The sequence below is a fragment of the Myotis yumanensis genome, unplaced genomic scaffold (assembly GCF_028538775.1).
Source record: "Myotis yumanensis isolate MYYU_CA2020_CCGP unplaced genomic scaffold, mMyoYum1.0.hap1 SCAF_10, whole genome shotgun sequence".
Classification (NCBI taxonomy): domain Eukaryota; kingdom Metazoa; phylum Chordata; class Mammalia; order Chiroptera; family Vespertilionidae; genus Myotis; species Myotis yumanensis.
Genome location: NW_027223761.1, coordinates 43,103,929 through 43,131,630, shown reverse-complemented (window position 1 = coordinate 43,131,630; position 27,702 = coordinate 43,103,929). Strand labels below are relative to the sequence as shown.

The window sequence follows — 27,702 nt, the reverse complement described above, 5'->3', positions numbered from 1 at the left end:
ATGTCTGCTTTTGGGAGGAATGGTGGCCAGAGCAGGGCCTGGGACCCAACCCCGCTTCTCTCTGGGAAGGGCCCCTGAGCAGGCTGGGATTGCCCCCCTTCCTGGAGCGACTGTCTCCACCCTGGCAGGGGGGCCTCCACGGGGCCCTCCAACTTGCACTGGCCCCTAGAAACCTGGATTCAAGCTCTGCTTCAGGCCCCTTAGGGCAAGTCACTGTCCTCAAGGGTTGCCCTGAGGATTAACAATATGTCACCTGTCAAGCGCCTGCCACTTCCCTGTCCCTGAGGGGTCGGCTGCCCTGGGTTCCCCCAAGCCTGCCTTCCCTAGACACAGCCCGAGAGGGACAGCTGTGGGCCGTCTCTCCACGGATGCTGTCTGCTCCACCCTTGGGTCTGGGCTGACTGTTGAAGAAGAAGGGGCTTGCATCTTAGGCTCATTCCCTGTGGCAGGGGGACAAGTGTGCTGTCTGTACTGATGGTGCCTCCATGGTAACCAGGGAGTGGTCGGACCGGGTGAGGGTGGGGAGGAAGTTCTGGGCGGATCCCCAAGGCCTGCTGACCTGTCCCTGGGGGGTAGGGAGACTTGGGATCTCTGACCAGTCCCTTTGCCACGAGTGAGTGCCCAGATGGCTCTGTGTTCCGGGGGAGACCGGGTGGTGGGGTGTTTGTACAGGGCTGGTGATGCCCAGGCCACCGATGGGCAGACCCCTGAGTAGGGGCCCGGGACTGGGGCCAGCTCAGGGCTCCTGGGACCTTGCGCCCTGTCCTCAGACTGCCGCCGCCTTGCCCTGCTGCTGTTTGCTCTGCCGCCCCATCTGCGTGCCCCGCCTGCCCCTCTGTTCCCAGTCCTCTTTATTATCTGCCTCTATACTGCCTCCTGCCTCAGGCTTATCTCCTCCTGCCACGGGCCCATCCATCTCTGTCATTCCCCTGTGGCTTCCTCCTGCTCCCGGGCACACTCTCTCCCTGCCAGGGAGCCAGCCTGTCTGCGAGTCAGTCCCTCCCTGCCAATTGTCTGTCTCAGTGGTCTCCCAGACTCTGACCAGCACTTGTCTTCTACCTTCCGCATCTCCCTCTTTCTGACCGTGTCTCTGCCGTTCGCTGTCTCTGGATTCCCTTTGTCGGTCTCTGCAAGTCTCTCTCTGCCTGGCCCTGCCCTCTCTGCCTCCTTCCTCCCTTTGCAGCCCAGCCAGGGCGGCAGGCCCAGCCCTCCTCTCTTGCTGGCTGCCTCGGGAGCCCCTGACAATGCCCTCCGCCCCGCACCTCCCCACCCCACCCGGAGCCTTGTTGCTAGGCTTTGAGCTGGCAGCACCTGGCTTCCATAGCGACGGGTGCTTAGAAACGGAACGCCACATCTCCCAGTCCCATTAAGGAGTCTTTGTGGATCGAGCGCCTGTGGATCAATCAGGACAGGAAACGGGGCTCTAAACTGCCTCTAGCTTGGGGTAGTGAGACAAGAAGGGACCACGGTCTCTGCCTTCCGGAGCTGGGGGGGCCCCTCGCGGGTGAGAGGAGCTGCTCCAGGGTGGCCCCAACTCGGAGGAGGGACTGAGAAGGAGGCTCCCAGGCTCTTTTGGGGAGCTAGCCAGCTACTGGGAGACACGGGTTTTCGGGGGCCAGGTTTGGGTTGCTGTCCCACTACTTCCGGCTGAGTGACAAATGACCACCTGTCCCCAGGACCTCCGTCTGATCAATTGTAAAGTCGGATTAAATGGCCCTCGGAAGGTAGTCACTGGTGGCAATGCCCTCCCTCCCCCGTTAAAGTTCGGCTGTAATTAGCAGAGAGCAGGTGTGGAACCCTAAGCACAGACAAGGGTGCATGCAAAACGGTGGAGGCTGGCACGCACCTCACATGTGCAGGGGTTCGCTGGGGCCCACTCTTACCTGGTCTGCACAGAGGCTCAAGCCCATAGACCACCAGGTTCTGAGGAAAACCCTGGTGTTGGAGTCGGGGAGTCCTGGCGTCTCAGGCAGTTAGGATAATAGGCTATTAGGATCTTGGGCGCCTACATCCTCCAGACCCTAACTCTCACCTTCATAGAATGTAGAAAGTACAGATACTTCAAATCATGGGGCATTATAGCCCTGGCCGGTGGCTCAGTGGTTAGAGCGCCAGCCTTCAGACTGAAGTGTTGAGGGTTTGATTCCCGGTCAAGGGCACATACCTCGGTTGCAGGCTCCCCTGCCCCAGTAGGGACACGTGTGGGAGGCAGCCAATCCATGTGTCCCTCTTACCTCGAGATTTCTTTCTCTCCCCCCCTCCTCCCTCCCTTCTACTTATCCTCTGGTGAGAATTAAAAAAAAAAAAAGACATGGGGAGTTATAATAGAGGCTCTGATTTTCTTAGAACACAAAACTCTGTGAGTTCTTGGAACCTCAAAGCCACACACTGGGGCCTCCCTAAATGAATTGGCAGGGAGTTTCAGAGCATGAGCTGTGGGTCCCTGTTGCTTAGGCTCGTTCTCTCTCTCTCCCTTCCTCCTTCCCTCCCTCCCCCTCCCCCTCCTTCCCTCCCCCTCCCTCCCTCCATCCCTCCCTCCTTCCCTCTCTCCTTAGAATTTTGTGCCTGGTAGCCCTTCTCATGGGCTCAGCTCTGAGCAGCCCTGGTGTGTGTGTGTGTGTGTGTGTGTGTGTGTGTGAGTGTGTGTGTGTGTGTGTGTGTGTGTACATGTGCGTGGCGGGGGGGGGGGGGGGCTGGGGCCAGTGGCTGACGGCAGACTGAGGCACCCCTTGGAACAGAGTCAGCCCAGGAATATTCAGTGGAGGGAAGCTGGGCAGCTTGGAGGCTGCAGCCGTCCAGGCAAGGCTGGGCGGGATTCTGGGCAGCAACCCTGGGCCTGGGTCAGGCCTGCCTTCTTCCACCCCCCAGCTTGCTAGTCAAAGCTCAGGAGGAAACATCCTAGGGCTGAAACCAAAGCAGCACTAGAGAATCCTACAGACTGGAAGTCAGGAGGCACCAGTGAGGGGAGACGATGAGGTGGGTAAGGGCATGGGGCATGAGAGAAGTGGGCTCAGTGAGAGGACGGGGCTCAGTGAGGGGTCGGGGCTCAGTGAGGGGACGGGGCTCAGTGCGGGGACGGGGTTCAGTGAGGGGTCAGGGCTCAGTGGACGTTGCAGGAGGGTTTCTCACGCTGCACTCGCTCTGCATTGCCCCAGGCTCCTGAAGATGGCGGTTGGGGTTGGGGAGCTGAGCACCTGAGTCTGTCCTGGGGTGGGATGGGAGCCTAGAGCTCATTTTCCTACCTTTGCCCAAAGCTGGGGAGGTAGGTAGAGCTGCTGAGAAAGCTGGAATCTGTCTTTCCTTTTGCTCATCTTCCTTCCTGGTTTCTATGGGAATTAGGGCTCAGAACCGATCAGAGTTTGACAGGATGGTGCTGTGGGAGGAGTCAGCATCAGGGGTGTGAGGAGGTGAGGGTTAAGGGCATGAAGGCAGGACCAGGGCTCCAACTTTATCCTGTGGGCAAGGGGGAGACGTGAGGGTGTGAGTGAGGCAGGCGGAGGCTTGGGTGAAGAAAAGATGATTCCAGCATCTATGGGCATCAGGAGAAAAAGGCACAGGGTCCCCAAAGGAGACACTGGGCAGATGTCCCATCTGTACCTCTCTGTGTAGGAGCATGTGATCATGCATATAGGGATGTGTGTAGGGGTGTCTGTGTGTAGGAGTGTCTGTGTGTAGGAGTGAGGGGGGGTGTATTGGTGGAAAGACAGTGAGCATGTATATGACTGTGAGTGGCCTGGGGGACCCTTGTGTAGTGGAAGGATCTCAGGGTTCATGGATGGTAAGAAGCAGATACCAAGGCATAAGGTGTGCTAAAGCCCAAATCCCTGGACCTCAGCCTCCATGTAAGCCAGCAGGTCCTGGATTAGTCCTTGACTAGAATCCTACAGGTCCCTTCCCCTTCTAGGGTCATGGAGCCATCCATCTGCTGTAGGCAAGACAAATATAGAAGCAAATAACATGGAAATGATATGGAGTGAATGAGACCTATGGCTGATCCATCCCGCACCCCATACCCCCCTCATCATGGGCCGTGAGTTCACTCAGCCTGTGCTCTTTTGAACTCTAGCTGCTGTAGGACATCTGGGAGCGGGCCCTGCCCACCCAGAGCCCAAATCCATATTGTCCCCAGCACCTGTCTGCAGCCAGTTCTTTCTCTGTGAGGGCCACTCCCACATCCGGGGCCACAGCCAGCAGTCACCCAGGGCTGACCTGGGCTAGTGGCTAGTGGCAGCACCTCTGGTTGGTGTGCATTTGGGTACACTCATACTCACACATTTGTACACGCATTCATATATGAATGCCCATAGGTGCCATACTTGGACACTTGTGAACACATACAACCGTACACACATACCTGCATGTGTGCATACACATTCACACCTGCACACAGACACATACTTGTTTGCACACACACATCTGCATATTCTATAGACACACACACATATTTGTGTACACACAGGCAAGTTCAGCTAAACCATGGAAGAATCACACATCCTCACAGATAAATTTACAAACCTGTACTCATTCTCTCCGGCCCTCACCCACATCATGCTCACAGACCTGGGTGCAGGGCCTTACACACACACACACACACACACACACACACACATACACGTGCACCCCCCCCCCCCCCCCCCACACACACAGCTACCTAAGGGTGGTTTGCACCCATGGCCTCTTCAGAGCTGAAGTGCTGAGGGAAGGCTCTGGATGGACACAAACCCACAGAGATGTCAGCTTCCTCAGGGTGCTTCTTGGATTGTCCCCTTGCAGGCCCCCTCGGAGGGTGGAGGCCTCTTTAGTCTGTGGGTTCCACTCTAAGCCATGGGGAGACCAAGTCACACACGCTCTCTCCTAAGGAGCTTCCTGTGTTGGGATCTGGTCCTTGCTCAGTCCTTGGGCCTGGTGAGCCTGCCTGTTCAGGAAAGCTGTCTTCTGCCCACCTAGGCCGACCTGGATCCTGCCTCCCTCCACCTGAGCTGCCTGAGCCCTCAAAGAGAACCAGGCTAACCTTCAAAGCTGCCGAGAAGTCTGAGGCCAGAGAGAGCCAGAGCCTTGCCCAGGTCACCCAGCATGTCAGGGCAGGGCTAGGTTTGAACGGGGTGTGTGTGTGTGTGTGTGTGTGTCTGGAAGTCTGACCATGGATAGCAGCAACAGGATAGATGCATGTCAGACACCAGACAGGCTCATAGAAGCAGGACACATGGTTGGGGGTGGGAGCAGATTTGTGGTCTATTGAGGGTCTGCTGATACAATGGTCTCAGATGAGAGAGGGTAAGGTGGAAAGTCTGCTCACCAGTCCTGGGTGAGGAAGTGGCCCACAGAGGTACCATTTATTAGGAACAAGGGCAGGTCGGCTCCTGGACAGGGCCTGAGGCCAAGGGACCCATTATCCAGACTCTTGGATGAGTCACCTTCTCCAAAAATACCTACCATGAGGTAGCGGGGTCACTGGGTACCTTAGAGTGGCCCATAAAGTGGGGAGATGAAAAAGGGGGGCTAGAGGGGCTGGGCCAGCTACTTCCGTGGTTCAGTGACTGCACTGTTGGGGACAAAAGGAGAGGTGGAGAAATCTGTTTTTCTCACACACCTTTCCTCGGGGCTGGGGCGTGAATTTAAGGCACACAGATAGCCAGATCACCTGGATTTGAATTTTGGCTCTCTAGTCTCAGCTGTGTGACTGTGGGCACGTTCCTTAGTCATCCTGAGCCTCAGTTTTCCTTATCTGTAAGATATGGCTAATAATAGATCCTTCCTTATACTGTTGTTGAGAAGATGAAATGTGAGGCACACAGTAAGTGCTTAATAAATGTTAAAGCCTCTCAGACACAGAGCCCCAAGCCCCAGGTAGGCCATCCCTGACCCTTAATTCCATGGTACTGAGATCAGCCAAGATGCACCTAATCCAGGGTTTGTAAACCTGGCAGCAAATTAGAAGCATCTGGGAGCATTTAAAAATATCTGGTATTGGTGGTGGTGGGGTTGGTGGGAAGGTGGCCCAGGCATGAGCCAGGGCGAGAACCCAGCCCAGAATCACAGAATGTAGACTCAGGGAGTGGAGGAGTCCTGGCCTTGGAGCAAGGGTCACTTTCTGGCTGTGAGAGCCGGGGCAAGGCTTGTCACCTTGCCACCTTGAGGAGCCTCAGTTGCCTCTTCTGGGAGGGAGCTGGTGGGAGAATTTCAAGGATTACATGAAGGGGATCTTTGCGAAAGGACTGTATCCTGCCAGGCATCAAAAGAAAGCAGTTTGTTTATTGAATCTAGCGTGTTCCCGTTTCACAGACGAGGAAAAGGAGGCCCACAGGAGTGCAGTGGCCTGCCCAGAGTCACACAGCAAGTCTGTGGCAGAGTTAGGACTCGAACCCTCTGAGGAATGCCTGCATCTAAAGGATTGACACATGCAAATCTCTCCAAGTTGAGAGAGACACAGGTGTTCCTGGGGCCCCAGCTATTGAGCTGCAGTGTAAGAGACCAAGTAAGATTTCAGAAATAACTTCTCAGAAGGTGAGTGCTGCTCCGCCGGCATGGCTCAGTGGTTGAGCGTCGCCTATGAACCAGGAGGTCACGGTTCGGTTCCCAGTAGGGGCACAGGTCCCAGTAGCAGGCTTGATCCCTGGAGGGGGCCGTGCAGGAGGCAGCTGATCAATGATTCTCTCTCATTATTGATGTTTCCATCTCTCTCTCCCTCTCCATTCCTCTCTGAAATCAATAAAAATATATATATTTTTAAAAAGGTGAGTGTGTGGAGGTCCTGCTTAGGACTGAGAGCCCAACAGATGGTAGCTGTGCCAGGCCAGGGTTGGCTCTTGGCCGTGGGATCTGAGATGGCCGGCCTCCCCTGAAGAACAGAAAGCTCTGGCCAGTGGCCATAACAGATACTTTCTGGGAACCTGTGTCCCACCGAGGGCATCCAGAGCCTTGCACGGACCTGGTGACAGGTGCCCAGGATTTACCAACAGATTTGTGCACTGGGCTCAGACTCACTTCTTACAATAGCCCTAATATCAGTCACTCTCTTAACAGAGCAGGAAACTGAGGCCAAAAAGGGCAAAGGAGGGCCTTTTCTGGGCCAGAACCTTTACACATCTGAGCCCATGTAATGTTTTTTACAGTGTTTATAAGCAAGACAAATTGCCCCTAGTTTGAAGATGCAGTAAAATACTACATTGACTTGGCCTGGATCACTCAGGGATAGAGATGTTCCCTCCCCCTCCCCATTCCCCCCGGACATGACTCCCAGGAAAGACACCAAGGGGAACCCGGAGGACTAAGGTAGCCTCCTGGGAGGGTGGGGGGCTCTGGGGAGCCCCTGAATGATAAGCAGATTAACAGGATCTGGAGGGCACTGGGGGTGGGGTGGCATGGGTGAAGGCTTGAAAGTGAGAATGAGTCATTCATCCATCCGAAAAGAACAGGAAGTATAGATTTAAGGAATGGCGGGGAAAGGGTCAAAGCTGGGAAAACAAGCCAGGGCTAAGTGACAGAGGGTCTGCCAGGCAGGCGGAGGGGGTGGGCTTTACTGTGCTGGTGGTAGGCGTCACTCAGGTGTCTGAGCAGGGGAAGAAGCATGTCTAGAGCTGAGCCCCAGAAAGAGAGGTGGGGGAAATCCTGGCACGAAGGGCCTTTCCCTGGGCTGGTCGCACAGCCTGTGTGCCAGGTGCCTGGACCGAGTCCTGGAGGACTAGGCTCAGTGACTCAACATGAATGAAATCACTCCCTTGGGAGAAAGGGCCCAGATGAATCAGCCCAGTGAGGTGGGGAGGCTGGGAGGCGGGGGGCTCACTGAGTCACCTTCCAAGGGGGGAGGGGAGAGATGCAGAGATGCAGAACGAGGGACCCACAGTGCAGTGGGAAAGATTCAGGTCAGACCACAGCGAGGGCTGTCGGGACTCTGGCGGTCTTCCCACCATCATCGGCGTTGATTCTTCTGGCAGTCTTGTCAAGGAGATGAGAAAACTGAGGCCCAGAAATCGGGGAGGGGAATCTCACCAAGGTCATGCAGCAAGTTGTTGGCAAAGGCCAGGAGAGGCCCAAGCGCATCCTCTAGTCCAGACACGTCCCCCCGCCGCGGCTGATTTCACGCCAAGAGAAGGAGAGGAACCGGGTGGGCTCCGGCGGAGAGCTAGCCCGGGTGACCTCCTACCCCATCCTCCCAGCCAGGCTGACCGCCAAGTAGGGCCCGGCTGCGCCGCCGCGATGGGACAGCAGGGGGCGCAGGCGCGTCGCGGCTGTCGCAGGCGCCCGAGTGCAGAGGCTCTGCGGAGAAGTGCGCTCCGCGAGCGCGGGTCCCACCGCCGAACTGCGGCCCGCGTGCCCGGGGGCCCGCATCCTCTCCGGCTGCCGAGGACGCCGACGCAGACCGGCATGCCTGGTGCTGCTGGGGTTCCAGGGCTCCTACCCCCGCTCAGGAGCGTGCGCCTGCCCTTGTGTGCGCTCGTGTCTGTGCGCACGTGTCTCCTTCACAGATTTGCTCCTGCTCCCAGGGTCGGTCCGTCTTAGCGCATCCTCCAAAATCCTCCCTGACTTCACCATTTTTTCCTGGAAGAGGAGCAAGCCCAGGCTCCTAGTAATTTGTCACCGGCCCCTTCCCGCCTCTTTTACCGCCCCCCCCCCGCCCCCGCTCCCCACCCCCGGCACTCCCCTTCACTGCGCTCTGCCTCGTGGCGCTGGTCTGGCTCCGGGACTTCCTAGGTGACGGGGAAGAGGATGTGACCCGACAGGAGAGGGGCTCCGAGAGGCGAGCCCTGCGAGGTAGTGAAAGGAGGGGCCGAGGGGCAGGAGACCGGAGCGAAGGCTGGGCGCCGGCTCCCTGGCGGGGTCTCAAGTCCGGAAGACTTGAGAGCGGGCGATCAGGGCGGCGAGAGCTGGTGGGGGTCGGGTTGGGGTCCTAAGATCGGACGAGCCGAGAGGTGCTGTCCAGGGTGGCGGGGTGATGGGCGGGGCCGGGGCGGCGGGGGGCGGGGAGTGGGCGGTCCGGGGCGGGGCCCGGGAGGACAGAGCGCGGACCCGGCGGAGCTGTCGCGGACGCGCCGACCGAGCGCAGCGGCCGGGCCGGCGGGCGGGCGGGCAGCTGCGAGCATGGTCCTGGTGCTGCACCACATCCTCATCGCTGTTGTCCAATTCCTCAGGCGGGGCCAGCAGGTCTTCCTCAAGCCGGACGAGCCGCCGCCGCCGCCATGCGCCGACAGCCTGCAGGTAGGGGGGCCCTCCGCACCGGCACGAGGAGAAGCGGCGTCGGTCAGCGCCCGCCCGGGTCCCCCCCGGAGCGTTCAGTCGCCGGCTCCGGGTTCCCCCTCCCCCGGCCCCGAGCCCTCCTCGGGGTGGAGACCCTCCCCTCGTTCCGAATCCCACTCCCGTGCTGCCTGCAGCCCATCCCCGGAGCCCGCGAAGCCCCCGCTCACAGTCCAAACCTCACCCCAGACTCTGAACCCCTTTCGGATCCAGACCCCATCCAAGCACTGAACTCCCGATACACGGTGGGACCCCAGTCCACCCCGAAGGCTCTGCTCAAGTCTAGAACCACCTGCCCCCCAGATTAGTGGAGGAACCCAGCCCAAACCCCTAACCTGCCGCCGTGTGTACCAGACTCCAGGCACACTCCGCACACCTGAGCCCGCAGCCCTCAGCCAGGACCCCAACTCGGGGCTGGGGTCTCGCTCCAAGCCCTTGGGCCTCTACTCCACAGCCTCACCTGTGCCCCCACCCAGGTTCCCACTCAAACACCTGGACTTCAGTCCTCACTGGGACCCCACCCCAGGGTCCCCAACGCCTCCTCCCCGCATGCTCCTTCCTCCTCCTGCCCGGCTCCTGCTGTTCCTCCCTCCTGTATGGAAGGTCTTTTAGTCCCTTCCGGGCTGACTCCCCTCCTCTTGTTCATTTCTGAGTGTGATGGTCCCACTTTTCTCTGTTTCTCCTCTGGCTTCTCCACGTCTCTCTGGGCGTCCTCTCTCTCTGCTTCTCTCTTGTTTGGCCTCTTGTGCCCATGTGCCCACCGATCTTGGTCTGTCCGTGACCCACCCTCCCCCACTTTCCCTCGGTCTCTCCCTTTGTTCTAGGGTCTTTCCCTGTGGTCACCCCTTCTACCTGCCTCTGCTTTGGGGTGAGGAGGGGCAGGCCCAGAGTGCTGGGCTGGTTCCCCCAGGACCTCCCCTCCCCCATGTTGTCAGGCATGACATGGTGTGGGCACTGGTGGGAGGGAGTAAACGTGGAATGTGTAGTCCTTGGACGGTGCCCAGGGATCTAAGGTGGGTGGGGGTGGTGCGATGGGGCACCGGGTTTATAACTTATAAACCCCCCTCGTCCCTGCTGTCCTGGTCTTGAGGGGGAACAGCTGGGGGCGTGGGATGGACTGCCATCTGGTGCCAGTCACCTGTGGTGGGGGGGGGTATCCAGGCCTGGGTGAGTTGGGGTGTGTGTTTGTGGAGGACAGGCTGAGTTGCATATGTTGGGTGTGCCTTGTGTTTGATCATGTGTGTTGTGTCATGTAGTATTGTGTGTGTCATCGTGAGGGGGATTGTTTGGAGGGGTTCTCGGGGGGGTTGGTGAGTGTGACGATCTTGTCTGGCATGGCATGCTGTGTGTGGCTAGGAAGGAGGCTGCATGGGGGTATGGAGTGGCAGGCAGCTGTATATATGACTATTATGTGTATAGGGAACTTCTGTGTATGTGGCTGTGTGTCTGTCATCGTGGGAGGAGCTGTAGGGGCAGCTTGCATGGAGCATTGCATGTGTGATTGTCTCTGTTGTTGGTTGCTGTGTGTTGCCAGGAAGGGCCACTGTAGGGGCCTGAGGAAAGGTTTCATTAATGTCTTAGCGAGGGAGTGGGCGTGGGGGGCAGAGGGTATGTGATGTTTGTGTGTGTCTGAGTGTGTTTGCAGCCTAGGTGACTGGCTTAGAGTCACTCTGTACAACCTAGGCTTGCTTGGGAAATAGATTAGGACCTGTGTGTTGATGTCTGAGGGTCATGAGTCTGTGTGGTGGCTGTTGGAGCAACTCTGGGTGGGAAAGAATGCAGCATCTAGGGCTGAGGGGTTCAAGGCTGTGTGTGTGTGTGTGTGTGTGTGTGTGTGTTCACGTGCACATGCACCCGCACCCATGTGTGCATAGGGGGGAGGCAGTGTGCAGGTAGGATTGTCTATGCTGAGGGGCTGTTTTGGTGTGACATTAGGTGTGCACATTATCTATGCAGGGTGTGTCTCTATGTCTGGTGTGTGTGTTGAATTTAATTGGATGTGTGTCTGTGGTTAGGGAGGTGAGTGTGGGGGGGGTGAGGTGCATGGTGGGAGGTTGAGTGTGAGTGTGGTGTGAAGTGTGGGTGTGTGAGCCCTGTGACTTTTCAGTGTGACGTGTGGATTGTCTGGTCTTTTCTCCCTGTGAGCTGTTTATGTGCGTGGTGAGGCGTATGTGAGGGGTATCAAGGAAGTTAAGGGGTGTGTGGGGTGTTGTGGGCTGTGGAATGTACTGCAGGGGGTAAGAGAGTGTGTGCATAAGGTATGTGGGGTGAGGAACGAGGTATGCAATGTTTGGGGTGTGCGGAATCCAGCAGGTGTCCCATAAATGTTTGTGGAGTGACATGTGCACAGGGAGGGCTTGGCTGCCATCCGGTCCTTGCTTTCCTCCCGATTAGGTCCCCAGAGATGCCCAGTGACGTTCTCTCATGGCCCCCTCAGGCCAAGCTGCGTCCACCCTTTGCCCTTCATCCTCCTCGCTTTGACCAAGGCCTTTGTCTTGGGTTTCCGGCTGAGCAGGCGCTGGACAGGCCGGCGGCGGGCGATGTCGTGGTCCGGGAGCCTTTGTTCTTTTCCTCTTAGCCTGTCTCGTGTTTGGGCCGGGATTTGGAGGGTGGGGAGAGGATGCACGTGTCGCAGGGTCACTGTGTTTACTACCACCTCACAGTGCCCCGCAGAGAGCAGGGACCCGGGCCGGGCAATGACGCCTGGGTGGGAGCCCGGATGACACGTCCTTGGCTCAAGAGCATCTTGGGCCGGGCTTGGAGTTGGGCGAGTTTGCCAACCAGGAGGTCTTCGTCCCCTGGGTGGCCCAGGGCCCTTCCTGGCTCCCATCACCTCCAGGGTGCTGAGCAGCAAGGGCCCCCTTCTGCTGGCCTATCCTCTTCCCTTCTCTGTGTGGCGCCCAGGGAGGGCCCCTGGGCTGGGAGACAATCAGGCAAACATTAGTCTATCTTCACCTTTGTTGACCCTACATCTGATGGGGGGAGTAGCCCCTGTCCCCACAGAGACCCTTCTCTGAAAAAGGAAGCCTGGTCAGACCTTTGGGGACCCTCTAGTCTAATGGGGGAGATCCTGTCAGTAGGAAGAGGCAGGTCACACCCGCCAGAGAAAACTGCGAGGAAGCATCACTGGGCAGCCTGCCAACAGGTATTGGAGAGCATGGAAGGACAGGACCTACGGTCGGAAGGCACAGAGACTGTCAGAGTTAGGGGAAGGGGCTGGGGGCCAGTGCCTCAGCCTCACATTCCAGAAGTTTCTCTGAAGTGAGTGGACTTGAGCTGGGCATTGAAGACGGTGTTGGGTGAACAGAGAAATGTGGTTGAGGCTGAGGAAGATTCTGGCCCAACTAGAAAAAGGGATCTTGAAGGCCACGGATCCTTCCCGAGCAATACTGTATGGCTTTGGACGGCCCATCCTGGGCCTCCATCCTTCTCAAGTTTTCACATCCAAGCTTTTCCCGCTTTTCCCGCCTCCCCCCCCCCGCCCCATTGTCTTTTGCCTGAATCACCGTCATCGTCATCGTCATGTTTTAGGTAGCTCTTTCCAAGTTCCTAGCTCCTTTCACCACCTTCTCATTTAACAGACGCACTCATTCAGTTGTCTAAAAGCACTTCTCAAGCACCTGCTATGCACCAGGCAGGCACAGTCTTAAGTGCTAAACTCATAGCAGTGACCAAGTAGGCCTCACGGGGCTCCCGCCTTCTATGTCTGAGAAACCCTGTCTTCCTGGCCCAGCCACACTGTCAGCCCCCAGGCCCTGGGCAGATGGCCCTTCCGTCTGTGTATCCCCCAACCGGATGTGCACCTGGTTCCATGAGGCTCCCTCTTCAGATGCTGGGTCCGGACTGCCCATCCCATGCATCCTGAGCGGGGCTTGCCATAGTCCAGATGCTCATGTCAGTCATCAGATGCTGTAACCTCTGTAGGGTCAGCAGCCCTATTGCCATCTAGGGAAACTGAGGCCCAAGCGGAGGGCAGGGGACTTTAGGCAGCCTCCTCTTGAGACCCTCCTTTTACCAGCATTACCAGAGGCCAAGAGGAGTTAGGTGACTTGCCCAGTTTCACAGCAAGGTGGCAGGGCCAGGCCCAGAATAGAGCTCTCCTGGCCATCAGGCTGGGCTCTGGCCCCAGCACCATGCTGCTCCCTGGCTGGCCTCCGTGATGCCTGTGGTGGGTAAATGATTATTAATGACCCCTCTGGCTAGGAGACAGGAAAATGTTTCCCAGCCACAGCTGGGGACCTGCTCCCTGCCAGCCCCAGCCATCCATACCCGCCCTGGCCATGGTGTTGGTATTGATGTCATCTCCATTCGCCTTAGCCTTCTTCACTCCTGGTGGAGGTGATCATCCACCTCCCTCTTCTCTCAGGGATAAAGGACAGACAGGGACAGAGCTTTCTCTTCCACATTTCTGTCTTTCTCCAACCTGATTCATCTCCATTTTCTTCCCTGCCACAAAACAGCCAGAAGCAGCTCCTCCTCCAGGAAGCCTTCCTTGAATGCACTGCCAACCCCTCCAGCGTCTTATCCTGGGTCCTGGCCACTGAATCTCCTGGTCCTCTCTGGTGGTTTGCTCTGATGCTCCCCCAAGGGCTGGGCTGGGGACTTCCTGTGGCCTGTCCTCATTTCTGTCGTAGAGCTGACATGGAGGATCCTCCCAGATGTTTCCTCCAGGAAGTCCCCAGCCCAGCCCAGGGACTCTTTCTTCCTCTGAGCACCCCAGCCCTGCCTGTCCGTGATTCATGCTGTGTACTTCCAGGCCTTCATAGGTGGACATTAAGTGAGTACCTACTATGTGCCCAACAGAGAGGATAGGTAGAGATGAGCACAGTGTGGGCCCTAACGTTCTGCCACACATTACCCCAAGTCTGAGTAACCACGCATCTGCCCCATATCAGGTAGATAGACCCAGGTACCTGGCTGATGGTGGGCAGCTGATGGGATGCAGGAGGGGGCGCGGACACATATTGATGCTGGTAGATTGTGTGGTGAGGGCACTGCTGGAGAGAAACTAGGGGGCCATGGTGAGACAGAGCCAGGTCCCTAATTCAGCCCAGGAAGAGGGAGGGGCAAGTTGGGGATTTTCCAGGAGGAAACATATGTAAACTGGGAGCTAAGGGAGAGCCAGGAGAAAGTTCTGGTCAGAGAGGAGAGAACGGCAAATGTGAAGGCTTGCTGGTGGCAGACAGAGAAAGGAAAGTGTGGCTCCGCAGTTCTGTGAAGCAGGATCCTGGGCTACCGGGGAGGCTGAGCAGGTGGGATGGGGGGTGAGGAGGTGGTGAAGCATCAAGAGAGGAGGAGGCTGGTGAGGCCGGCAGGGACCAGATTGTGCAGGGCTTATAAGGCATGTCAAGGAATTTGGACTTTCCCCAGAAGGATCCGGGCAGTGGGGGAAGAGTCCAGCGCAGGGCAGGGATGGCTCAGCCCTGTGCGTTGGGGAGCCCCCTGGGCCCTGGGTAGAGAGAGACCGCACTGAAGGAGTGAGGGGGGAGGTGGGGCTGCCTGTGTGGATACGGGATAGTGTGGTCCAGACAAGGGATGAGGAGGCTGAGACAGGAAAATGTCAAGGATAGAGGGGAGGGGGTTGGGGGGGGGGTCAGGAGTGGAAGAGGGAGTTGGTCAGCTGTAGAGGTGAAGGGCAAGAGAGAATGCTGCCCCTGGTATTTGGATGAGGAAGGACAGATGCCTGGGCCTGCATCAGGGCCCTCTAAGGACCAGAGGTCTCAGGAAGGCCTCCCATGTCAGCAGCTTTGAGGCTAAATGGAGCCAGGAGACCCAGCCCATGCTCGGGCTGCTGCATCCTCTCCTGTCGCGTGGGGACTCGGATCTGCCCTGGGCAAAGAGTGTTCAGCATGCAAAACCCAAAACAACCTGTGAAATGCGGTACTTAATAAAATTCAAATCCAGAAACGTACGCATACATTCCCAAATGAGTGAAAATGTAAATTTATGAAAATGCTAGGCAGACGTGATGGTTCTAATATCACTCGTAAGCCTCCTGCGCTCCCTCCGCTTTGGATCTGGTCCCCTAGAAGCTGCCACCTCTGGTGTGGCTGGACCCTGGGGGTCCAGGACCTTCTGGGCTTGTGTTCAGAGCACCTCCTCAGAGGAGCCTGCCCTCTGGCTGGTGTTTCCCTGTCCCCCGCCCTGAGGGAGTTGGCCCCTTGAGCTCCCCCCCCCCCCCCCCCCCGTCTATGGTTGCCTTTATTTGGGGTGCCGAGGCACAGAGTTAGGGAGAGGGGAAGAGCAAAAGGAGTTGCAGGCGTCGAAGGTGACTTTCCAACAAGTTTTGCAGTTGCCAGAACCAAAATATTGCAGTCTCAGAGTTGGGCCCTGCTTGGCTCCCAACTCTGATAATCTTGCGCTAGGCCGTTTTCTGGGCTGCATTTTCTCATCTGTAACAGGAGGAAGTTGGGGTCAGTATCTCCAGGGAGCTTATGAGCTCTAGGGATGGATGACAGACTCGAGCATGGTCGGTCTCTGGGGTGCCAGCCGTCCACGACTCTCAGCTCCCTGTCAGGGCTGTGCGGAGGCGAGGTTGTGCGGTTCCGACATTCTGTGACTTTAAGATTCTGAGGCCCCGGGAGCCGAAGATGCAGACATTCTGTGAATCCAAGATTCTAGGATTTGATGATGTGATGATTCAATGATTCTAAATGGGGCTGCTGGGAAGAGCTGCAGCCACCTGCCTTGTTAATGCCGATGTTCAGTTATTAAAACAGAACAAGAAGCGATGGAGATGATAGCTTGGGGTGGCAGGTGCCCCCGCCCCCGGCGGGGGTGGTGCTGAGCTTGGGTTAGGTGGGGAATGAGAGCCTCTAGACCTGGGTCACACAGCCTTTCTCTGGCCCTAACAGAACTGGTGCGTGTGCTCGTGTGAGATCTGCCACTCCCTAAGCCTGCAGGGTGAGAGGCCATTTCCTTCAGCCCTGCCTCCATTCCTCAACATTTCAGATTATGGCCGAGAGAGAGACGTGCCCTTGCCTCCCAGCTCCAAAAGTCTCTGGGCAGAAATGTCAACAGGAGGAAGGAGAGCCGGGCTCGCCCCCCTCCCCCCGGCAGCCTGGCCTGAGGGGGAAAACAGGACATGAACACTTCCTGGACACAGACACAGAAACACACCAACCCCTGCCCGTGAGGGCCCTAAGTGCAAGGGCCTCCGACTAGGGTAGAGGCCAGAGCAGCCAGAGGGGCAGTGAGGCATTGGCACCCCTGGAGTGCAGGCCGAGGAGGGAGAAGCTTGCTGGTGCCCTGGGGGTGCTATGGAAGGGCCTAAGGAAGGGGGGTCCCGGGCCAGGATGCCTGGAGAGCGGATGACTGATGGGTACTCCCCTGTGGCAAGCACAAGTCTGGCCCATTTGTCCAGTGGTTTGCTGCCTCTTGGGTTGTGCACATGCCTCAGTACCCACACCGCATTCAGGCAGGAGAGGAGGGTTCCAGCCCTCTAGAGAGCCCGCCTGGGCCGGGGGGGGGGGGGGGGGGGGGGCGCGGCGGCGGTCCTCAGAAGCCCAGTACCACTGCCTGGTTTGCAGATCAGGTGACAGAGGCTGGGAGCAGCCCCAGGTCACACAGCACAGCAGGGCCTGAAACCCAGCTTCCTGATTCCCAGTCCTGGGCATTCCCCCTTCCCTTTGGAGCCCTTGGAGAGCAGGAGTGGAGGCAGGATTCAGGTTAGGGGGGCCAGTCCTTGTCTGTCACCCTCCGTCTTTCTCCTCCCACAGGCCAGGAGGCAGATGGGGTGGTGACAGCTGCTCCCTATCATCCACAAGGCTCCATTGTCTTCCACCTCCTGTCTTGGCCCTGAGGACAGGGTCCCCAGCAGGGAGCCCCTCCCCAGCTGCCCAACCCATGGTGGGCCTCCCTGGGGTTGTCCTCTCTTCCCTCAGCCACTTCCTGCTGTCCCATTCCGCACTGCCATCTCTGCTGCCCTCGGGCTCTTGCCCCATCCTTGTAGACTCCATCTCTGGCTGTCCTTGTGAGTCAGCCTCTCTCAAAAGACAGACTTGGAAGGGCCCTAGGAGATCATCAAGCCCAACCCTTTCATTCTTCAGAGGAGGAAGGCAGCTCAGAGAGCGGAAGGTCCTCAAAGGGGAAGTTGCACAGCAGGTTGTGGCAGGGCCTGGGTCACGGAGGCACACTGCCCTTGGCGTCAGGCGTCTCGGTTTTGAGGACTGTGTTATGACCAACCTGACAGACCTCTCTATTCAGCCCTGAGCTCCTCTTCCTTCCTCTTCTTTGCCCGTCACCGTTGTTTCTTCCTCTTCTTTGCCCGTCACCGTTGCCTGCTGCCTGGCTGACCCCTATTTTGGGCTGACCCAGTCCTTAGGACACACCCCAGGGCTCAGGACTCCATAACTGGAATGTGCACCCATGCTCACATGGACACAAGCCCTGGTGAAAATCTATGTCTCTAGTTAGGAGGCTGTCCTGGAACCTAGTATTCTCTTCCTTTCGGGCACCCACACCTCCTCCAGGAAGTCCCCCAAGACCTCTCTATAGACAGTCTGTAGACCCACTAGACCCTTTGTGACAACTGAGTTCTGTGAGCCGAAGTTCCGCCTCTGTGGCCCCAAGGGCATGGCTGAGTCTCCCCCTGGCCCTGGAGCCCCTCCTTCAGTGTCCCCTCCTTCTGTTTCCAGGAGGGGCTCGGCTTCCTGTGGCTGGGTGGGGAGAGCCCTGAGGTCCCCAGAGGACCGTGGGACAATGGGGAGGTGGTGATAGATGAGACATTGCGTCTTCCCCAAAGCAGGCTCCACCCTACCCAGACCTCCTGGCTGGTGTCTGGGGCACAGCCCTGGCCTGTGGGTCCCTTGAGACTAGGGTCTGACTCCACACCCCTGACCTCTCAATGCTGAGGTCAGAGAACGAGAACCCCTGTCCCTCAGACAGGTCCCCCGGGTGCCAGCAGCATATTAGCAGGTGGTGTAGGTCCTGGGGCCTCTGGGGGTGAGCTGACCTGCTCTCACTGCGGAGGAGGGCAGGAGGGGGATTATGGAGGAGCTGTGGATGCCTAGCTGAGGCTCCCACCTCCTGTCTACCTTCCCCAGGCGTGAAGTTGGAGACAAGGAACCAGAGGGAGAGGGGCAGTTGGGGAACAAGTGCAGCCTCTCAAGGACGGGGAGGGGCTGTCCAGGCAGCGCAGGGGTGATCACCAGAGGCCGTGTGGAAAAGCAGGCTCAGGCTGTGGACAGAGGGATGGGCCGTGGGGTCAGGCACTGATCTCAGCCCTCGTCATTTCCTCCGCCGGACATGACTGGGTTAGCAGGGTCATCGCACAGAGGAAAGGAACAGGCCGGAGCCAGTGCTAAGGGAGCCAGGCCCTACAGTGGACGCGGACACAGGGGCCACCTTGTCACGTGCTGACCTGCAGTTAGTCCCCCGTGGAGGCCCAGTGGCGGGGCCACAGTCATCTGGGAGATGGCCACATCTAGCCCATTGCTCTGCACACAGACACCCCCCGGCCCCCACCCCAAACTGCACCGTCGTCCTGGGCCAGGCTCAGGCCCAGCTGCAGGCATGGCTGAGCGGGGGACCCCCCACGACACAGGGACATGTGGGACAGCCAGACACCCTGCCACAGCCACACCACAAGCATCTACACACCAGGTGCAGCTACTGTCGCCCCTGTGACCGGCGGATGCCAGCAGTCCTGGGCAGGCATCCAGGGCCTGGGTGAGAAGCGGGGCGCCAGGAGGGAACCAGCCCCCCATACCAGACTGTGCCCTCCCCCAGCTCGCTGAGTGCCTGAGGCTGTTTATTTCCTAGCAGGGATGGGTGTCTCATCCTCCCTCCCCCTCCCTGTCCCCACCACACGCTTCCAAAGCTGCCAAATCAAATCAGCCCCTGCGCCCGCGCCAGGCTGGCATGGCGGCCAGCAGCTGACGGGAACGAAGCCAGGCTCAGAATATCTCGCCGCCTGTGCCTGTCCCATGCTTGGGTGTGCTTGCTGGGTGGGGGTGGGGAGGGGCAGCCGGCCGGCCGGGCAGTGCCTCCCAGAGAGGCTGGGGTTTCTGGATGCCACCTGGCTGGTGGCGTCCTGGGGATCAGGTGAGCAGTCCCTGGTGTCCACCAGCCTTCTCGGAGCTGTGCGAGTGGTGCTGATGGGAGGCAGGGTGGGGGGTCCACTTGGAGCCTGGACAACTGGGTGCCAGGCTGGGGTTGGAGACACACACACATGATCGTATACATTTAGGATTCACAGAAACCCTAGCTGGGAGCCCAACCCAGTGACTATGTGAGCTGGACACTACAAATCCCATGTTATAGATGGGGAATCTGAGGCTTAGAGAGAGCTGGTGAAGTTCCCTGGAGAGAAGCAGAAATGGAGGGGGCCTGGGAATGGGTAGAAGTGTGGTGGATTCCTTTCTGAGGGGCGCCTGGCTGCAAGAAAGAGCAGGGCCCTGTTCTCAGAGTTGAGGGGCAGAGAACACGCCGGAGCTAGGGTGAAGCCAGGAGCGGGAGGGGAGTGTGGGGAGAGAGCAGTGTGCAATCAGGCTCGGCTCCCTGGACACGGCTACCTGTGGACAAGAAGCCGGGTTTGCGGGGACTGGGTGGGGGAGCAGGCTGGGGAGAAGGGGAGAAGGACTGGCACACCTGAGCCCCTGGCCTTCTTGTCTCTGCAGCCAACCGGGACCTCCTTGCACAGCAGCCAGTGCCCCCAGGAAGTAGAGACGCCCGACTGGAGGTGAGAGCTCAGCAGAGGGAGGAATGGGTGGGCTCGAGGGGGCAGGGGCACAGGCTGGGATCAGTCTGAGCATTGCCCTGGCTCCTGGGGGAACTGGGAGGCTGGAGCCGAACCCAAGCCCCTCCCCTTCCAGCCTAGGGTCACCCCACACCAAGACCACCAACCCCACCCTATTCGTGTCTGGTGAGTCCCTCCCACTGAAGATTGGCCCTCCTCCCAGATCACCTGGGAGCCCTTTCAGACTCCTCCCCCCTCCTCCCCATCCCCATCCAACAGTTCCTGGTGGATTCTCTGCCCTGAGTATTGTGTGAGTTTCTCTCCTCTCCATCCTGCTGCCTGCCCCAGCCCCCAGCTCGTCACCTTCCCCCTGGACAGCTCACTGCTGTCTGCCTTTGGTTGTCCCCATCCTCCGTGTCGCAGCCAGAAGGATCTTTCTAACATACAAACCTGAGCCTGTCTCTTTTCTGCTAAAAAATTCTCCATATTACCCACCCGCCTGCTTCCTCTGCAGCCACAGCCAGGCCACAGTTCTCCCTTCATACATCCCCGCCTCCCAGAACCACTCCTGCTGGCCTCTTCCTGCCTCAGCTTCCCAAATCCTTCTGGGCTCAGCTCTAGCCTCCCCTCCTCCGGGAAGCCCTCCAGGCCTGCACTCCCTCCTCTGAGCTCTCCTGTCCAGGCAGTCAGATCCTGGGGCATTCTGCTCTCTGTGCCGTTAGCGCCCCCTGTTCTCCATTACGTGACTCTGTATGTCTTCGCCTCTGAACTGTGAGCTCCTTGAGCCTGGGGACTGCTTTTTTTCACGTCTGAATCTCAGGGAGTGCATTTGCTTTGAACTTAGGGCTGCCATCCCAGCCCCGGACCGTGCCTTTGGGTGCCTCTTCGGAATCTTCAGTGCTCAGAGGGACCTGGAGCGACAGAAATGGGGTGGCCTGGGGACGGCGAAGATGGGCATGGAGGAGGGGTGTGTGTAAAAAGGGCCAAGCAGCAAGGCCAGCAGGAGCCCACGCTTGTGCCCGGTCCTGGCGAGAGGAAGGGGAAGCTGCTGCTGGATCAGCCCCCGCCCTGTGCCCGGAGCTTTAGACGCATTTCCCTGTTTAACCTCACAGCCGCCCTCTGAGGCAGGGGCTGCTGTTCTCCTTTCATATTCGGGGGAGCTGAGGCCTATGGGGTCACACAGTGAGTGAGTCGGGCAGGACTGTGAGTGGAGCCCAGATGTGTCTCCTGCCCAACCTCGCTCTCCCTGCCCTCGGTAAGCCCGGGAAAGAAGACACCCACACAGGGCCTGGGGCACAGGGGTCAGCATGGGCTCACTGCTGGGACGTGGGGCCAAGCCCTGAGAATGTCCCTACAGCTGGGAGCTGGGGAAGGGGGTGGAGAGTCATTATTAATTTATTTATGGCCATGGCATTCCCCGTGGGGCGGGGCTCCCCCAAGAGCTGGGACAGATGGCGTTCCTGGGAGCCCGCAGTGTCTCAGCAGCCGCTGCCACCCGCCAGGAGAGACTGTATTTGTCATCCTCCCAGGAAGCCATGAAGGGAGAGGGCTTTGGAGAAGCTGGGACCTTCCTGGGCAAAGGGCCCTGAGAGAGGGAGCTGGGCCCAGGCTCCCTGTTTATCCTCTGCACAGCCCTCTTTGCCTGAGCCCTTGGCCCTGCTCCTGGCAAGTTCACGTTCTGCCCTCCTCCCAGCCCTGCCAAGCTTCACCCTTGCCATGGGACCTCTCAGGGTCATCCCCATTCAGTCTCTTTCTCTCTGTTCTCTCCCCACCTTTCCTTTGTCTGGGTCCTGCTGCCCCTCCTAAGACCAAGAATGTTAGGCTATAAGGCCCTCAGCTTTCAGCTCTCCTGCCCCTCCGCCCCCCAATCCCTAACCCACACCCACCCAGAAGATGGCAGGTGTCTGCCTGACCTCTTGGCAGAGCCTACTCTATTTCTGGGTGCGGTTAGCACCCCACCCTGAGTGCCCAGGCCCATGCTCAGCCCTGCCGGGAGAGACAGGTTGCCACCCTTGGCATAGAAAGGACAGGACTGGAGAGAGTAGGGACCCTAAGGAGCTGCCCAGACTATAGGGACAGCTGGAGGGAAAGGGGGAAGAGGCACGGGGAGACGATGAGGAGCCCTCAGGTCATGGTGGCGGCTGGAGAGACAAGATGGCCGTATCTAGAGAACAGTCTATGGGGTCAAATGGGCATGAGTTCAAGTTCACCACTTCCTAGGTGTGTGAACTTGGGCCAGTCCCTTAACCTGCCTGGGCATCCGTTTCCTCACCTGTCAAGCGGATAAGAAGCTCCATCATTGTTGGACTTAATAATCACCTATTAGACATAATCAAGAAGAGCCGCTGGGAGAAGTCACCAGGGCAGTGTTGTGATGTGCCTGCCCACAGCAGGTCCTCAAGAGTGAGCACCTTGGAGCCAGGACTAGGCTGTGAACTGTGAGACGGGGTGCACTGCAGGGCTGAGCTGGGTTCATGAAAGTTCTGTGGGCACCGCACGTTCCCCTGGCACTGGCAGCATGACAGCCAGGAAAGCAGGGCAGCCAGCACCATCCCCACCTACCAGGGTGTATCAGCTCAGCACACCCTCTGGGATGGCTCCCTGGCTCCTGTGCCAGCTGGCCAGTCTAGGGGAGGGCTCTCTGGGTTCAGCCTGAGTCCTCCTCTGGGGCCAGGATCATGCTCCCTCTGGATGTCAGGACTGAGGCTGCTCACGTAGTGAACGGAGAACACTGGGTCCCTGCCCGCGGCGTTGGCTCTCAGGGCCCAGACAGGGGCCTGGGAGCCCTATGGGGTGAGGGCCGGGGGAGAGGAAGACACAGGCCAGGGCACAGGTCTCTACACTAAGCACCCAAATGCTCTGCCCAGCACTGGCTCCTCTACTGCTGCCCATGGATAACTAAAGACCATACCCCTTGGCATGGCATTGCCAGCCCTGCCCGCTGGGCCCCTCATGTCCGCCCTTTACCCCTAGACATGGCAGTACTCACTCCTCTGGACATCCGCTCTTCCTGGCCTCCCTGCCTTTACTCCTACTGATCCCTCTCTCTGAAGTGGTTTTTATTTTTTATTTGTTTCTTTATTTATTTTCAACCAGTACTCCAGATAAGATGTCACCTCCTCTGTGAAGTCCTCTCAGATTGCTCTCTCCACACCAGATCAAGTCAGTCTCTCCTCTTTCCAGGTCACTCACAGCCCCCAAGCTTCTCTAAGCTTAGAGTCAGGTAACTCGTTACCCCGTGTATCTGTCCTTCCCCATGCAGTTACAAACACCTCGTGTAGGAACCAAGGTTGCCTCCTTTGTCTCTCCTGGACCTACCTGGGGCCTGGCATAAGCCTCGTATATAGTAGGTGCTCAATAAATGTTTCTTGATTGAATGAGGATGATTATGAGGGGGTTGGAGTAGATATAAGAAAGAGGCAGTTGCTGGGTTGGTGGCAGTCTTGGAGACTTGCTGGTGGAGAAAGCCTTGGACCTTCGAAGCATGGGGAGGGTCAAGGCCATTGACAGATGAGTCCAGAGGTCAGGTGGATAGTCAGAGAGTCCATGTGGTCAGCTGCTGACAGAACCAGCTGAGGGCCACAAGGACCAGCACAGGACTGGGGACAGCAGAGAGAGAAGCCTGGAACAAGGACTCAGACCAGGAAGGGGCTGCAAAGGCCTGGCTCGGTGCTGAGAACCAGCTCCAAAACCTCTCTGCCCTGGGTCCTGGGCGAAGGACCACTTGGCCTCAGAGTCTGGGCTGAGGCTGAGGTTACCGATGGTGAGTGAGTGGGTCCAGCATGGTGAGATGGTGATAGTAGGGCCAGGAGCCAGGGGTCGTGTGAGGTAGGAGTGCCAGGGGGTTGAGAAAGGCTTCGTGGGGGAAAGGCGCAGCTTGTACAAGGGCATGTGGCTGCCCTGCCGGGTCTCTCTGGGATGACGGTCACCATGCCAACGGAGCCCACCCAGGTGACTCAGCTGGGGACATTGGATGAGGCTGGAAGGGCTGCTGAAGGCAGGCCTTTTCACGTCCATATTTAAAAGTTGTGCCCTAACTGGTTTGGCTCAGTGGATAGAGCGTCGGCCTGCGGACTCAAGGGTCCCAGGTTTGATTCCAGTCAAGGGCATGTATCTTGGTTGCGGGCACATCCCCAGTGAGGGGTGTGCAGGAGGCAGCTGATCGGTGTTTCTTTCTCATCAGTGTTTCTAACTCTCTATCCCTCTCCCTTCCTCTCTGTAAAAAATCAATAAAATATATTTAATAAATAAATAAATAAAATAAAAGTTGTGAGTGCTTCCAACTGGCAGATGTGCCAGCCTCCTCCTGAATTCCCCACATCAGGAGCAAGTGGCCTCAATGATGCCCCGTGGTCCCAAGGGGGCTGCTGCCAACAACTTTGCATGGCATCTGGCATCCATAGGGGCTCCGAGGCCCTGCCATCTGTCTGTGCCCACCTGTTGGGCTGTACAGGCCTGGGGTGTGCAGGCACTTGGGCCCAGGGAGACGGTCTCAGCTGCCACTCCAGCTTGTCTCTCTGCCTGTCTGTTCATCTGTCTGTTCATACCCCTGATGAACTGAGGACAAGGCAGAGATGGGCAGACACGGGTCCTGCCATCCTCTTCCCACCTGTTGTGGCTCAGTGATTGAGCATCCACATATGAACCAGGAGGTTACAGTTCGATTCCTGATCAGGGCACATACCCGGGTTGCAGGCTGGATCCCAGTGTGGGGCATGCAGGAGGCAGCCAGTCAATGATTAATGATTCTCTCTCATCATTGATGTTTCTCTCTCTCTCTCTCTCTCTCTCTTTCCTTCTCTCTGAAATCAATAATTTTTATTTTTTTTTTTAAGAGAAGGCTCCTCTGAAGAGGAGGCATCAAGCACCAGGGATTTACACCCGGAGAAGCCACAAGCTGAGACTGGGTGAGGCTGTGGCAGGCTAAGGCCCAGGGAGGTCTGGCCAGTTTCAGGCTTGGAATGAAGGCTCAGAGAGAGCGAGGGGCTGGCTCGGAGGCACACAGCAGGCCGGAGGCAGTGCTGGGCTAGATGCTTTGGGCTCAGGATGAGGTTCCTCTGCCTGACCCTTCCCCCACCACCCTGCCTGGCCCTTGGCTGTAAACACAGAGAGAACAAGTTCCGTTTCTCGGGAAATATTTATCTCGGGCCGTGTGGGGAGCGTGTGCTGGCCTCTGCATGTCCTTCCTGCGGGCTGACCTGGGGCAGGAGGTGAGGGGCTTGGCAGCTGTTGGGGGCAATCCGTGGGGCCCTGAAGGCAGGCAGGAAGGGTGTGCCCCGAGGCTCCTGCTGCCAGAACCGGAATGCTGGCCCGGAGGAGAGGAGCGCGCTGATAGGAGAGAAATTGATTTCTCTCCAAATCCCACAATGTAACCTCCTTTCTCGTGTTCCTATCTTTATCCTTGTCAGCCCTGCACTTCGAGTTCCTGCTCTGAGCCTTTGCTCCTGTCTGGTGCCCCCACCTGGGATGTCTTTTCTTCTTCCTCGGATTTCCAGCTCTCAGCTGGCTTCCTCTGGGAAGCCTTCCCTAACGCTCTAACCCCTTAACCCTTTGTCCTTCCCTGTCCACTGTCTGTCCCCCTCCTCTGGCTCCCAGCGGCTTCAGGCTGAGCCCCTAGACCAGCTAAGGTCTTGTCCCAAGCTAGTCAGACCATGTAGTCGGCTTCTTCCAAGCTGCCCACAGGTGCCCCTCCTGGGAAACCCAGGCCTGGGCGCTCTGGGCGTGGGGCAGTGGGCTGAGACTGGGGGACTGGATGGGGGAAATCCCATGGGTCCAGCCAGAATGAGGGGGCAGAGGGGCCCAGGGCTCCTGCTGGCCAGCTCTGGGCTTGGGCTGTGTGTCCCAGGCTGGGCCAGGCTTGACGGGGGCCCTGACAACAGGAAATCCTTAGAGGAACAAGCAGTGGCTGAGGACTTTGAGCACAACAACAGGAAACAACCTTGACATGGGCAGCAGCTCTGGCGACTGCCCTGCGGGGTTGGGGAGAGGGGAGCTTGTGGGGCCAGAGTGATGTCGAGGTGACACTGAGACGCTGATGGTGGGGCAGTGGGCGTTCTTCTGAGTGTGTGACACGGAGCTTGTGCCACGTGATAGCAAATGTGACCTCAATCATGGGATACTGAGTGGAGAGTGGGGGAGTCATTGAGTGTGACCCTGGGGGTGGACACTGAGTGGTAGTGATACCACGTGTAACGCCACTTGTGGAAGACTGTGTGAGACCGTGGATGTGTCACCGAGTGTACGACACGGTGATACTGTGTGACTCTGTGTTGCTGAGTGATAGCAAGTGTGTGGCCCTGAGGGTGTGACATCATGAGGATCAAATATGTAAACACTGATGAATGACACTGTGCAACAGTAGGTGTGGTCCTGAGTTTGTGGTCCACGTGTCTGACACTGAATTGTGAAGCTGAGTGTGTGCCCCAAGCACAGGCTAGAGCAGTGATGGCGAACCTATGGCACGCGTGTCAGAGGTGACACGCGAACTCATTTTTTTTGGTTGATTTTTCTTTGTTAAATGGCATTTAAATATATAAAATAAATATCAAAAATATAAGTCTTTGTTTTACTATGGTTTCAAATATCAAAAAATTTCTATATGTGACACGGCACCAGAGTTAAGTTAGGGTTTTTCAAAATGCTGACATGCCGAGCTCAAAAGGTTCGCCATCACTGGTCTAGAGTGAGGCTGTGTGCAGCGAGGCTGTGACATAGCGTGGGATCAGGGTGTGTGGCGCTGTGTGTGATGGTTGTGATGATGTGATGTGTGAGCACGTGGCCTGTGTGTGACGCTGTCATGGGAAGACCCCGGTGAGTTCAGGCAGGGGGGTGACACTGTTCAGTTTATGATTTTGAAGGATTGCTCAGGCTGCAGAGTGTGTGGGGGAGGAGTTGGAAGGGCTGAGAGGAGGTGGCCAGACAAGTTGGAGGCTACTGCAGCCCAGGCAGTGGAGCCTGGGCTAAGGGGACGGGAGAGGAGTTGGAGAGAGATGGATGGACTCTGGAGATATTCGGAAGGTAGAAACGATAGAACTTGCTGATGAGCGAGAGGAAGAGCCAGAGGGAAAATGGAGGATGGCTCCCAGGTTTCTCACTTGAAGAACCAAGTGATGGGTGGAGGAGATGTTACTGAGATGGTGAGGACTGGGGGAGGGCCAGGATCAGTGAGACGGGAGAGAGCAAGGAGGCAGAAATGGAGAGTCCTGTTTTGGACATAAGTCAAACACGCAGGTGAAGATGTCCAGTGGGTGGCAGAGGCCAGGCGGGGGATATATTTGGGAGTTGGCAGCCATAGCTGGTCCATTAAACCATGGATCTGGCTGGGATGACCCAGGCAGAGGTAAAGACTGAGCCCTAAGCCCTGAGCCTTGACTACTCCAGCATCTAGAGGCCGGGAGGTATGAAGGAGCAGCAGAGACAGAGGAGGAGTGTCCAGGGAGGCGAAGGTGTGGTCAGGAGTAGAGGGGAGGGTTCAAGGTGGGAGGATGCTGCTGCCCTGTGGTAAGGTGGGGATGGGGAGGCTGTGGGACTGGGCATGGGCACCAATCTGCCTGACAAGAACTGTCAGTGACAAGGTGGGGCCAGAAGCCAGATGGCCTGGGCAGATGGCGAGAGCGAAGTGAAGACAGAGCATAGTCAGCCCTTTGAAGCATTGGGTGGTGAAGGGATGCAGAGAAGGGGGATGGACGCTGGAAAGAGGTGTGAGGTCAAGGGAGAGTGAATTTTTTTTTTTTATTATGGACTATTTTAAACACAATAATAGAGGGAATAATATAATCAACTTGCTACATGCC

The 27,702-nt window shown here is 57.7% G+C and overlaps 1 protein-coding gene across 3 annotated transcripts in view; it reads left to right on the top strand.

The window, feature by feature from the left end:
* The window catches only part of PDE2A (phosphodiesterase 2A), an 89,850-nt gene that overhangs the window by 17,549 nt on the left and 44,599 nt on the right, over positions 1-27,702 (top strand). The window contains exons 1-3 of one of the 3 annotated variants that reach the window (XM_070425563.1): positions 8,714-8,751; positions 9,129-9,195; positions 19,851-19,912. In XM_070425563.1, the coding sequence (XP_070281664.1) occupies positions 9,177-9,195; positions 19,851-19,912 (81 nt within the window). In that variant the 5' untranslated portion in view covers positions 8,714-8,751; positions 9,129-9,176. Of the gene's footprint in view, positions 1-8,713; positions 8,752-9,128; positions 9,196-13,865; positions 14,009-19,850; positions 19,913-27,702 lie in introns of those variants that run through there. The other 2 variants (XM_070425560.1, XM_070425562.1) reach the window with 2 other exon arrangements.